Source organism: Nematolebias whitei, chromosome 3 (genome assembly GCF_014905685.2).
Source record: "Nematolebias whitei isolate Nwh7 chromosome 3, NemWhi1, whole genome shotgun sequence".
Taxonomy (NCBI): Eukaryota; Metazoa; Chordata; class Actinopteri; order Cyprinodontiformes; family Rivulidae; genus Nematolebias; species Nematolebias whitei.
Genome location: NC_056500.1, coordinates 31,264,327 through 31,277,511, shown reverse-complemented (window position 1 = coordinate 31,277,511; position 13,185 = coordinate 31,264,327). Strand labels below are relative to the sequence as shown.

Here is a 13,185-nt window from a genome sequence, read left to right as displayed (position 1 = left end):
TTAGGAAGCTTTGTTAAAATTATAGTTTTATTTAGTTCATAGTTTTACAGTGATTCTTTGTCAGGCGGGTTGAAAAATATGCAGTGATCCTTCAGATGCGCAGGTATGGCCACGCGCCTCCTCCTGTCTGCTCCAAACCACGCAGCTAAATTACTCCACCCAAACGGGTAATGTAGAACCAATTTGCGCATGCGTCTAAAAACTGAACCACTTGTTGACCTGCGTCAAAAAAGAGTCAGACGTTCTGACAGACGTGGTGGAGATAATCCGGTGATTGAAAAAAAAAAAAACCTGTCAAACAGGTTATACTGAGTGGAGCGGTTGACCGTTCCAAGATGGCGGCCCTACGGGCGGTCAATGCGGGATCTAGCTTTTATATGATATCTATGCCCTAAACTGTACGTGACGTCATTAGTGTGCGTCGGTCAAACGTGTAATGTGCGTCGCATTGTAAGAAGAGAAAAAATTATCCAAGTCAGTTTCTGAACAAATCTTGCGCATATACATTTTTTTTTTTAAATATGGATGATGAGGAGGAAACATACAGGCTGTGGAAGATCCGTAAAACCATCATGCAGGTGCGTTCGTGTTTAATTCTTTATTTTTTAGCCTGTTAGCTCATCATTTAGCTTCATTATCATGTCGTTAACTGAGGTTTTCTTCTGTTTGAGTACTTTTCGACCTGTAATATTTGTAATATTTTAACAGTGTACTAATGTAACAGCTAATTACGGCTTCTATTAAAGCAGCTGGTAATTTAGAAATAGACGGAATTAATCAGTTAAATGCATGAGCCTGTTTTTTTTTTTTAATTAAAAGATTCTTGTATATTATTGTAAATAACTTGACATTTCAAAAGTCAACAGCCACTTTTACCCTACTATAAAAATGTTCTAACACAAAACTCAATGGTATCTATAAATGTTACTTCTTGTTCAAAAGCTTCCAATCATAATCTGAGATAACTTTCAAGTAGTTTTCCTGTATATATCAATTTAGTTATATATTAAGTATGCACAGTATCCTATACAAGAAACGTGTTATAAAATAATAAATATATATTGATATAAAAAAATAAAACACCACTCTCTTGGTCAAAAACACTCAAAAGCCCATCTATTTCTTATTTTTTAGAATTTAACTGCATATATGTGTATATAATTTTTTTAATATAATTTTTCTTACTAAGAGTCTTTGACTCCAGCTGTTATTAGTTTACTAATGAGCTATTAAACAGAGCCTCATCAAGTATTTTACAATCATTTGTCACTTTATGACTACTTTTTTAAAAAAAAATCTTTCTGTAATGGTTAAAACGGTTTATATTTTATGCAAACATTTTACATTTTATTTAATTTTTCGTTGATTTTCCAAAAACCCCACCCTTCCACATTTAACTTTGGGTTTCTTGAACCACAACGCAGTCCCAGTCCCAACTTTGGAAACCACTCCCTACCTCACTCTTCAGAAAAGTGTAAAAAACAAACAAACAAAAAAATTAGATTTCACAAACCTACCCTTTTCTGTCCAGATGTTTCTATTTGTATACAAACACAAATAGGCTCCAAATTTTCTCTCTCAGGATTATTAATTATTGAGAAATATATAATTAATACATTCATATCTACAGCACATAAATCCAGTAAAATATTTATGTACTCAGCTTCTCATCAAAACTATTTTAAAAACAGTAGCAAGTTATTGATTTGGATTTCAGACCTAGAAATTTTACAGGAACAGGTGAATTTATTCAGGTGAATGATGGAACAGTTGAACAAACCATAACGATTATATTTGTAGTTGCAGGGAATAAAACGGGCCAGATGAATGTGATTTGGAACAGATAGAAACAGAGAATCCTTCAGTATAACCCGCCAGCTAACAGGTTTACTTCACAGACTATAAGTAGCCTGTGGAGTTTCACTAACTTCTCTTTCTGGAATGGAAAAGTCCAAGTTTCCCTAAACTCAGGGAACTTACCCAGTTTCCACCCACTTTCTTGAATACATTCAGTAGGACTAATGTTACTTTAGAAAAAAACTATATAACTTCATTGTCTGATTTTGATGTTCACAGCTCTGCCACGATCGAGGCTATCTGGTGACCCAGGATGAATTGGACCAGACTCTGGACGAGTTCAAGAGTCAATTTGGAGACAAACCAAGTGAAGGTCGTCCCAGGCGCACAGATCTTACAGTGCTGGTGGCACACAATGACGACCCCACTGACCAAATGTTTGTTTTCTTTCCCGGTATGTTTGCTTGTTTCCTTTACTGAAAGTATTATGAGCAACTCTTTATCTTTCAGCGTTTTCCAGATCTTTCAATGTTTTCAGATTGTTTTATTTTCAGCCCAGTCTTGAAACCTAATCATTTTTAGCGTGTGTTGTTTATTTGTTAAGCTACGTTGCATGTAAAATATAAAATTAATTCTGAGAGTGAAGTGAGTGAGTGAAGTAGCTGAGAGTGAATCCATTCTGGTTTAGTGGACCAATAACATTTTTTTTTTACATTTTATATATTTTATATTTTCCTATACTGAATTCTTTCAAAGAACTGCAGTTAGCAGAAAACAATATACTGGTAGTCGTTCATCCATTTTTTTTTACCTGCTTTTCTGTGCAGTGTGATAGTAGGCTGGTACCTGTCTCCAAGGTACAAGAAGCAGGGGACACCTTCGACAGATCACCAGTCCATCACAGGGTCACATAGAGACAAATGAGACAAGTAGTCACAGCAAGTGACAATTTAGAGTTTCCAGTTGTGCATGTTTTTGCTCTGTGGAAGGAAACCAGAGAAAACCCACACGTTCATAGGGAGACTCCACACAGAAAGGCTCCAGCTGAGTTTTGAACCTATGATCATCTTATCCTGATGCATGTTCAGTAATATAATATATATAATATAATAATATGATCATCTTGCTGTGAGGAGACAGCTCTCACTGCTCCGCTGTTCCGGCCTCAGTAGATTTTAGTGTCTAGCATGATTTTAGGGTCATTAGATTCATTAAAAGTGACAGTGACTGTGCCAACCTCAGATGGAAGTGTTCCCATCTCAAAAAGCTGCTCACATATTCTTAACCACCATGTTTTATGACAAATACAAATTTAAAAAACAAAGCTGTAGTTGACTGTCATGGTGAACAGCAGAAAATATCCCCCTGTAGAAAATGCTGTTTCCTTCTATCCTGCAGTCTATACAGCTAACGTCATGTTTTCTGCACTCAGTCAAAACTTTCCTTTCAAATGGAGCTGAACTGCTGCAGCTCGCTGATGTATTTAAGCCCCAAAAATAGATGATTTTTGAGCATCTTAATATTTTCCTGTATTGATCATCAGCATATTTCCAGGTGCATCTCTACTATACATCATTCAAGAATTAAAAGTGACATAAACATAAACAATGAGCCAGCGCTTCGGTCAACAAATAAGGAGCTTAGTGAAGAACCATGACTAAAATGGTATCTTTAGACATCTATAATACGTTAAAAAAGTTCATATACTTTTCAGCTTAATCTACAAAAAGTTGACATATTTTTGGACAGTTATAGCTGTTTTGGTCAAACCTTGTAAATGTCTTTATGAGTGATCTAGTGGTATTGAGCTTGTGTGTCAGCTAATAACACCAAATTTTAGCTAGGTGTTTGTAAAACTGGCTGAGTTACAGCCATTTTTGTGTTTGCTAAGGTCACTTAGCTGTGGTGGCCATCTTGAATTGGGTTGTTGCCAAAAGTTAATTATATATAATTACTTTGACAGTTTAATTAAAATTTATTCAGTGGGTCATGACATGTTTTGTTAAAGATATATTCAAAGATAGACATAAACATTGTCTTCGGCAGCAGATAACTTAGGCTCGATGTTTGCTCAGTGCTTTAGACACCATGCATTTATAGAAATAATCAAATAATTAAAGTTAGGGCATGCATATGTTTTTATTTTAGAGAAAAAGTTATTAAAACTGGTTTGTGTGTGTGTTCTCTATCAGAGGAGCCTAAAGTGGGGATCAAGACTATCAAGATGTACTGTCAGAGGATGCAGGAGGAGAACATCACTAGAGCCATCATTGTTGTTCAGATGGGCATGACACCTTCAGCAAAACAGGTCAACAATGTTTTGATAAAATTTTTGCACAGTTGAAATAGAAAAAAAAGAAGAACACCTGTAGTGATGCTTTACTCCTGACCTGAACGCTTGTCTGATAATTTTACCTGAACTATCTGACAGTCTTTGGTGGACATGGCACCTAAGTACATTTTGGAGCAGTTTCTACAGCAAGAGCTGCTTATTAACATCACAGAGCACGAGGTAAGCATGGCGTCCTCTGCTTTATTAAACGAACCACAAACAATGGCTCTTACACCGCTCTCTCCACTTTCAGCTTGTACCTGAGCACATTGTCATGACGAAAGAGGAAGTGACGGAACTTCTAGCAAGATAGTATCTTTGTCAGCACTGCTCTGAGCTGTATAGATGCTGAGTTGAAACTTTATGTTGGACGTTCATGCTTTTGTTCAATTCAGTTTGTTTATGTAGCACCAAGTCACAACAGAAGTTGTCTCAGGATGCTGTACAAGAGCATTGTCTGTCATACATTAAAAATTATGTCGTCCTTAACTTGTTGATTTTAGTAAATTGAAGGAAAGTCAGTTACCCAGGATCCAGGCTGGAGACCCTGTGGCTCGCTATTTTGGCTTGAAAAGAGGACAGGTAAGACAAACGGACATTAAATGGGTTTAACACAGAAAAGCTGCACTGGCATTTAAAAGTGGATCAAGTAGGGGACATTATGTACTACAAAAAAGGCTATAACTCAATTTTACACATACAGTAGACCCTCAGGTATCGCGGGGGTTACGTTCCAGACACCCCCATGATGGGTGATAATCTGTGAAGTAGGGATGTTCTATATAAATAACCTTCCCATACTCTTGCAGTGTTCTTAACAATGTTCTAAACTCTTAAACCTATGTAATTTTAACAAACTTAAATGTACTGAACAGTACTGCAAAATGTTATATACTCACCAGTGAAGATACTACAACTTGAAGGATGAGTTCAGCTTCAGGAATATTTGCCACTTTCCTGCCACTTGTGTGAGCTCAGCAGATAGGTCGTTACTTCTGACTTTGCGTTGTAAAACTATTTTTTACCACATCGGTTTCTCCACCAGTGTTTGCTCCCTCCATTGCTTTTCTTTGAATTTTGGCAGAAAGCAACGTCTGGAAGCACTGTTAGCTTGTGGGTAGTGTAGTTCTTTTGACTTGCATTCCAGTGTAGGCCTATTGAAAGAAAACTACAAAAAGGGCGCACCTGTCCAAAGTTTTTTATTTTTATTTATTTATTTTTTTCTATTGATTGGTTCCCGCTCCCGACCACCCCCTTTAACTTTTTATCTTGTACCGTCCCAATCACGTGAGTAATATTAAAGTTGACAACCGTGTGTCGTGTACAATCTTAGGTTGAAAACCCACAAAACAGTGTGTCCGTGAATGTCGAACCGCCAAGTATCGAGGGACTGCTGTAACTCAATTTGACAGATATTTGGCTAAAATTGAATGTGGTGGTAGCTGAGAATTAATCACAACACATACAGAGTGTAACATCTCACAACATCATATGAGTCCCTCCAATGTTATTTTGTAAAGAGTTCTCCCTCTGATTCACCGGATCATTTGCTAACAGACACACACAAACTGGCAATTACATTATGCATTCATACATTTAAGAGTTTGTTGAACACACCATTGTAGGCAGGGTTTGACAGAGGTTCAACTGTGTTTTATGGATTTTTGTAGGTAGTGAAGATCATCAGACCCAGTGAAACTGCTGGAAGGTACATCACTTACAGACTGGTCCAGTGACACAGGTACTGGTTGGAAATGTTTCTTATTAAGCTCAGAACCACATATTAATCTGTGCTAATTAATGTAAAAGTATTTTTAGCATTCTTGAAGTGGACTTTTGAACTTTTTTCCTGGTTAGATTTCAATATTTGTCCTGTAGTTACTAAAAAGGGATGCAGATTTTAAAAACGTTTCCTTTTTTTTTCTAGCCCTGCATCAACATTTAGGACGAGTGAAGTTCAGTTTTCACTCATCTATGGATCCTCGATCTGCTTTGTTTTTTTGTTCAGATTCTAATCTTTCTTGTAATCCCTGCTTTTGTAAAGTAAAGTAAAAATAAAATGTTTTTTTTTTTACTTAAAGCAGTGAAGAACAGTTTGTCTTGTGTAAATCAGCATGTAAAGGTTGTGCGAGCTTATCTTTTTGTCCCCCATCACGGAGCAAAAAGGGGAATTGGAAATGCCGTCTGTCCGACTCGTGTGAGCTGGATAACTTTTTCTATTTTGGTGTGTGGCTGCATCTGGGTGTAAGAATGATCACTATTGAAAATTGTGTTGCTACGTCAAAATCCAAGATGGTCACCGTCATTTATGTATATGTAAACCAGCCACCCCATTCATTTAAAGAAACATTTTTTCTATAGTTTAAAAGTAAACCAATCTAAAAAAAAAATAATATTAAAAAGTTCAATATTTCGTGTCCATCATTTCAGAATGTGCAACTCGTATATTACAGATTCTTTACACACTGAAATATTTCAAGCCTTTATTTCTTGTGATTTTGATGATTATGGCTTACAAATAACAAAAAAACAAAACTGGATGTCTCAGACAATTGGAGTATGTCATAACCATCTTTTTGGTACCTAGTGGACCAACACCAGCAGATAGGAACTGAAACCATCACTTACTAGAAACTTCACACTGGACTTCAAGCAACATGGATTTTGGGCCTCTCCACTCTTCCTCTAGACCAGGGCTACTCAAGTGGTGGTCCAGGGGCCAAATCAGGCCCATGAGTGTTCAGTTTGGCCCACCATTGGGTTCAGTTTTAAATAAAACTAGATTTTAAATCATAAAACAACCTTACTTTATGAGAACTGCTGATGTAAGACACTTCCGACATATTCAGTACTGAAACATTTATAGCTCATGTCTAGGAGTTAATCAGCTGAATAGGTTGACACCAGCTCACAATATTGAACTTCTTCACAATGTTCTAATCTTCTGAGATTGAGTTTTGGTTTTTCATTATTTATAAGTCATAATCATCAAAATTGTAATAAACGCTTGAAATAATTCACTATAAAAATCTATAAGTTTCACTTTCTGAAATGTTGACAAAAATAATTAACTTTTTCAAAATATTCGTAATATTTTGAGATGCACCTGTAGTTTCCTTAAATGACTGGAGTGTCTGAAGATCAATCTCTGGGGACCCCCCACCACCACCGGCTCTGCCGTTGCTCCTGGTGGAAGATAAAACATCTCCCTCTGCTCACCAGGAGCCATCGCTGCAACAACGAACAAGCAAAAAGACAAAAAAACACCTCTGTTCTTCTACAGTGCAACTCCTCCCCACTTGAATATTTTGCCCCATGAACTTTAATGTTTACGGTTATTCTGTGATCAGTTCATTCAGAAAAACACTCGTCTCAAACTACAAACGTTCACTATTCAAATCCTTCAGTGACGGGGGTCACAGCTTGTTTTTTTTTAAGAGGCAGGTTGAAGTTCCCAGAATTAATCTGATTTATTTTCCCCCTTGACAACTTTTGTGCACTTTTTACAATGGAAACAGAACACTTAAAATTAAACAATTTTAGACTAATGAATTTATTAAAATAGTTCCAACACCCACGAGTACAGGAGACATTAGAAACTGCTGAATTTAAAAACTCAGGTTGAAATAAAAACCAGCAGCACTTAAAGTTTGTAGACTGGTGGGACCATTAACACTTACAAGAAAAATACAAAAGACAAAACTAAAAAAAAAAAAAAAAACCCAACTAGGTTAATTGCATCAAACAGCATTAAGTGTACAGAGGCTTCAAAGTTCAGTCTTGATGCACAAAAATACCTTCTCACTTTTAGACCTTAAACGTATAAACCCACATTCAGTCCCATCAGACTACACAAACACTTTGATCACGACCTTAGACAAATTCAGGCTCAGTGTCCCGGTTTCTTGTCAGGGGTAAATTCTTCCCACACAGGCAGGTCAGTGGGACACCAGACAGGCTTGATACAGGAGAAGAGGCTTTATTATTATTGGATTGGTTTACATTGAGCTCTGCGAGAGAGGTCGTCACTTCCTGCTCGACTGCTGCTTCGTCTGGAGGCCCGCTGTCCGGCAGAGCGGGTGGCCCTTCTCCCTCTGGGCTGTGGTCCTGTTCTGCATCCTGCTCAAGGTCTGTGTGAGTAGCCGTCTGACCGGACAGGTCCAGGCTGTCCCTGAAGCTCAGCTGGTATTCGTCCATGCTCGCCTCACTCTCCTGCTTCACCAGGCTTAAGGGTCTTTGGCCCATCTCGTCTAGCTCCGAGTCCGAATCAGGGAGCTGCTCGCTGGAACCCAATGAGCCTAAAGAACTTCCTAAATGGGAAGAAACATATTTGTAATCCTCAGACCTTTAAAAAGTGAACATTTAAAGCAAGCTACTTAGTTCTCAGCAGTATTTTTGCCTCATTGAATACGTACCACATCCATCCTCCGGCTTGTCAGAGTCCGGTTTGTTCTGCTCGCGTCTGCTGCCGTCATCTTCATCACCAACACTGCCCATCTTCTCACGTGTGGTACTGTCCTGAAAGAGCACAAAGGAAAACGCATTAGGAAAATACTATAAGCCTCTTCACTCCCTGCGTGTTAAAACGGTTTGTGTGATCAAATCAGGGAGACAAACCCCAACTGTTCACAAGTTATCAGTTTTCATTTCTTTATACAAACAGTCCATGCTCAATACTATATACTATACTGATTAACGTAGCAAGTGTCCAATTTTCATTTAGGGAAAAATATGAGTATTATGAGACCAGATAAAAGTACAATAAATGGACAGATTGATCCAGTATTTAATATTGTTAACTGTCACAACAGTATATGTCTTTTTTTCTTGAATTCTTCTGCAGTGTTTAGTAACTTAAGGTTACCGTTTTAATTAGTAATGCCCACGGTGTGTACCTGCTGAGTGAAGCTGGATGCAGAGCGGGACGTTTTGTTGGACTGAGAGGTTTTGGACTGGAAGACAGATGAGTAGAAGACTATGAGGGCCTCCACAACACGGGCCTGATGGGGGTAATCAACAAGAGAGGACAGGGATATTGTGGCTCCGGTTGGACGAGGCCTCATCAAAGAGGGCCCAAACACGATCCCCAAGTTACTGGGACTCATTTTGTTATCTTCCTCCAGCTCTGCGATCCTGGGTTGAGAACAACGAAAACAAAAAGAGAGGGCAGCTCAACACCTGAATACAGTGTATTATTACCAGTGAAACGAGGAAAGTCACCGACCTTCGAAGGTGCCGAATGATGTAGCGAAGCGTAGCCAAGTTAGCTTTGGGAAGCTCCTTAAGGACCTCTTTGAGACTGCCCACCAAGACCAGGACCTCTGGGTCGGTATCAGGGCCCAAGTCCACCAGCTCGGGACCCCTGACCGCAGCTGGGTTAGTGGAACTGGAGTCGGCCTCCTCCCCCTCTCCCTGCAGACTCTCTTTGGCCAAGCCCATCAGCCTGTTGTACAGACGGAAAGGCATGATGGGCTCAGGCAGCTGCAGGAAATGAAATAAACAGGTTGTACATGTCAGAAAATTCTTTGGAAATACAAAAATACATTTGCTTTTTCAAAAATACATAAATATGTTTATGTAATTAGCATTCAAAAAAAAAAAAAGTTCATTTTCTCACAGGTCATCCAAAACAGAAGAGTTTATCTAAAGCGACTTTGATCAAGTTACATGTCGGCCATGAGAGTATAAACACGAGCAGCTGAAAACTTTGATCATCCCATGAGGGCTTTTGTCCAAACCCACCAATGATGAGCACCAACACTGAAACTCAAAACACAGGAAGGAAGTGGCCTCATCATTATTTATTTTACACCGTTTGAATCGCCATGTCATGTGAGGATCGGCATCAGATGATTAAAACAAGCGATGGTGGTGTGATGCTTTAGGCTGGGCTCCGTCGGTCACATGGGCATTACTTTGACAAACACCTTCCTTCCCAAACCTTGTTGCAAACCAAATGTCCACGCCTAACCCGAGGGCTGATTCAGTGGAATCCCAGTTTGTCACACTGAAACTGGTTTAGGAAACTAAAATTGGTTGATTCAGGCAAATAACTCATTAAACTGGTCTCCAAACTGACCTCAGTCCAATCAGGCATCTGGGCATCTGGACAAAATGGTCTGATTAAGGAACCACTTTTAAAACAGACTGAACTGAAACGGTTCACCTGATGGACTGGTGTGTGACACCACAGCAGACCATAGGAGGTCCAATGAAGTACACAGCTCCATGAGTTAGGACCATTTTGTAGATAGACAAGAGCAGAACATACAGTATCAAAGAGCACATTGCTCCAGTTCTGGCCTCCCTTCACTGGCTCCCGGTTCAATTTCAAATTCATTTTAAAATCCTTCTGTATGTTTTTAAATCTCTGAACAGTTCAGCTCCCTCTTATCTCACTGATCTGCTGCAGCCATATGTCCCACAGCGCTCTCCGAGGTCAGCAGACCAGATGATTTTATTGGTTCAAGGCACCCGTTTTAAGTTCAGAGGTGACAGGGTCTTCTCTGTTGCAGGTCCAAAACTGTGGAATGAGTTACCACTGCACGTCAGGCAGGCTCCCTCGCTCACTGTTTTTAAGTCGAGTTCAAAAACCCACGTTTATTCCCTGGTTTTTGAAATTGTGCGATTTGATTTTAACTTGTCTATATTCTATAATGTTAGCCATTTAGTTTTTAATCTTTACCTCTGTGGATCTATGTATTTTATCCTGTGTCCTTTGCTCGTTTTGTTTCTGCTGTTGGCCTTGTTGTTGTTTTAAGTGCTTTAGAAATAAAGTGGCATGGTATTTTCATGTAAATAATGCCAGATGATCTTTTTCCACGAGTCAGACATCTGATTTGAGGTAAACGTGTTGAAACAGGAAAATGTAAGAGTTCATAATCATGGGACTTTAATCAATGAAAGGAGCACTCCTTAAAGATGTGCATACCTCCTGCAGCTTTGCATGCAATTTTAAACTAAACGTTTTGTGCTGTCAGCACTCAGATTTGGGGATGACTCTCAGCTACTACCACACCAAATTAATGCACCGTATCTGCAAAATTAAACCCTTTTACGTGTCGACTGACATTGAATACTTGAGTGGGCCATGTCGAATCAGGTTGACTTCAAAATTTAGATCAGCTGTACGTAGAATCCAAGAATTGTTGTTTTTTTATTTTAGTTCAATGAACATCTGTCCAGTAGTTCATGAACTGTTTCGCTAACAAACAGACAGTTACACAACTGCCCAACTTTCACGGTAAAGCACAAAACGCTGTTTTCTGTACCTGTCTTAGATAAAGCTTGAGGACGTTGCTGATGTCGTGCGGCGAACACTGAGACAGCTCCACCAGTTCCTTCCCGTTCTCAAAGGCCTGACACAGTTTCTCCACACGAGTCTTCACCCCATTTACTCTGTAGATTCCCTGAGAGGGACAACCAGGGGTTTACACCTGAAACTCAACGTCAGGGCCTCTTAAAACAACATAAAAATGGATCATCTCACCTTCATCTTGAGCGCACGCCTCTCTATTTCAGAGATGCACTTGGTGATGATGAAGGGGATGCCGTCACTGGCACAGCTGGCTACCTGAGAGAAGTCTCGACCGAACAGCTGCAGGCGGCCCTGCAGCTTCTTGTGACCACACTGGATGGCCAGAGTCTCCAGACAGCGTTTATGACATGCCAGGAAACACTGAGGACACAAGAAAAATGATCCGCAAGTTTCAGCAGTGGAGCCAGAATCATTTCATCTTCCAGTGTTCGGTCAGATGTGTAAACCCACATAGGTTAAATCTAAATAAATTTGTTTACCGAGGTGCATCATAGCTCTTACACCAGATACTGAAAGTTACTTTTATTTCCAGCGATTCTTTTATTTAAAACTTTATAATTATTGTAGCCATTCTACACAGTCATCTGGGTTTTTACAAAACAGCTTTATTAACATACAATAAATCCAAAGGTGTACTAGTTCAGGATAAACATTATTTCTTATGAATTTGCCACCAAAGAGGCTTACAACGCCGCGTTTTGTTTTACAGCATCTCAAATACTGAAAGCCTTTTTCAAATATTCAGACTAGACTTTAAGATGTCAATGTATACCACATTAAAAACAACATAAGTCAACCAAAGTGCTTTACAGTTCAGTCAAATAAAAATGTAAACCTAACATCAGAACAAGAAAATACAAGCCCACTTGTGACATTTACGAAACAAGTTAAGAGACAGAAACACAATATAAAAGCCATCAGCTCGAATTAAACCTCAAACTCTGCCTGAATCAAAGAAATAAAAAGTAAAAAATAAAAAAATGCAGCAAGTACAAAATCTCAATCACCTCTGGACTTCAGTTTGGATCTAGGGACATCTAAGAGGAACTGGTTGGTTGCTCTTACTGGAGTGTAGGTGTTAAGAAAATATTTTTTTATTATTATTGTTGCTATTATTCATATTATCATCATCATTATTATCATCATTATTATCATTATTATTATTATTATTAACCTTAATTTAACCAGGCAAATCCCACTGGTGTCACAGATCTCTCTTGCAGGAGACGTCTGGACCTGTAGGCAGCCTAACATGGATATTTTTGGACTCAGAGAGGAACAGGAGTACCAGGAGAAAACCCACGCAAACATGAGGAAAACATGCTAACTCCATACAGAAAGACCCCCCGGTCTAAACAGAAGATTGAACCCAGGATCTTCAGCCTAAATAAGTAAGTATGGTGGAGTCAAAAACCTTTTAAAACTTTAGAAGCAAACGGATCTTAAAATCAGTTTGGAAGTGGACAGGAAGCCAGGACTGGGGCTGTGCGTTCATATTTTTTACAAACCTGCTCTGCATGGTTTGTGCGAGTGATCCAGAGGTGATTTATTCAAGCCAACATCCAATTCAATTCAGTTTTTTTATATAGTGCCAAGTGACAACAGAAGTCATCTCAGGGCTCTGAACAGAAACATTCATATTTAACCTCCTAGGACCTGGCATCCACATATGCAAGAGTCCAGGTCTTAGGAGGATGGATGGATGGATGGATGGATGGATGGATGGATGGATGGATGG

General features: G+C 39.0%; 2 protein-coding genes across 2 annotated transcripts in view; one reads left to right on the top strand and one right to left on the bottom strand.

The window, feature by feature from the left end:
• Window positions 1–391: 391 nt before the first annotated feature.
• polr2eb (RNA polymerase II, I and III subunit E, b) lies at window positions 392–6,078 on the top strand. Its single transcript, XM_037674816.1, has 8 exons — window positions 392–578; window positions 2,077–2,251; window positions 3,990–4,105; window positions 4,229–4,309; window positions 4,383–4,441; window positions 4,633–4,711; window positions 5,800–5,870; window positions 6,057–6,078. The coding sequence occupies exons 1-7, from the start codon at window positions 522–524 to the stop codon at window positions 5,863–5,865; spliced, it is 633 nt and encodes a 210-aa protein (XP_037530744.1). The 5' UTR covers window positions 392–521; the 3' UTR covers window positions 5,866–5,870; window positions 6,057–6,078.
• Window positions 6,079–7,920: 1,842 nt separating this feature from the next.
• The window catches only part of arhgap45b (Rho GTPase activating protein 45b), a 20,102-nt gene continuing 14,837 nt past the window's right edge, over window positions 7,921–13,185 (bottom strand). The window contains exons 19-24 of the mRNA XM_037674814.1: window positions 11,619–11,807; window positions 11,401–11,538; window positions 9,354–9,610; window positions 9,025–9,262; window positions 8,545–8,647; window positions 7,921–8,439 (exon numbers count right to left, since the gene is read on the bottom strand). Coding sequence (XP_037530742.1) covers window positions 8,003–8,439; window positions 8,545–8,647; window positions 9,025–9,262; window positions 9,354–9,610; window positions 11,401–11,538; window positions 11,619–11,807 — 1,362 coding nt within the window. The 3' untranslated portion in view covers window positions 7,921–8,002. The remainder of the gene's footprint in view (window positions 8,440–8,544; window positions 8,648–9,024; window positions 9,263–9,353; window positions 9,611–11,400; window positions 11,539–11,618; window positions 11,808–13,185) is intronic.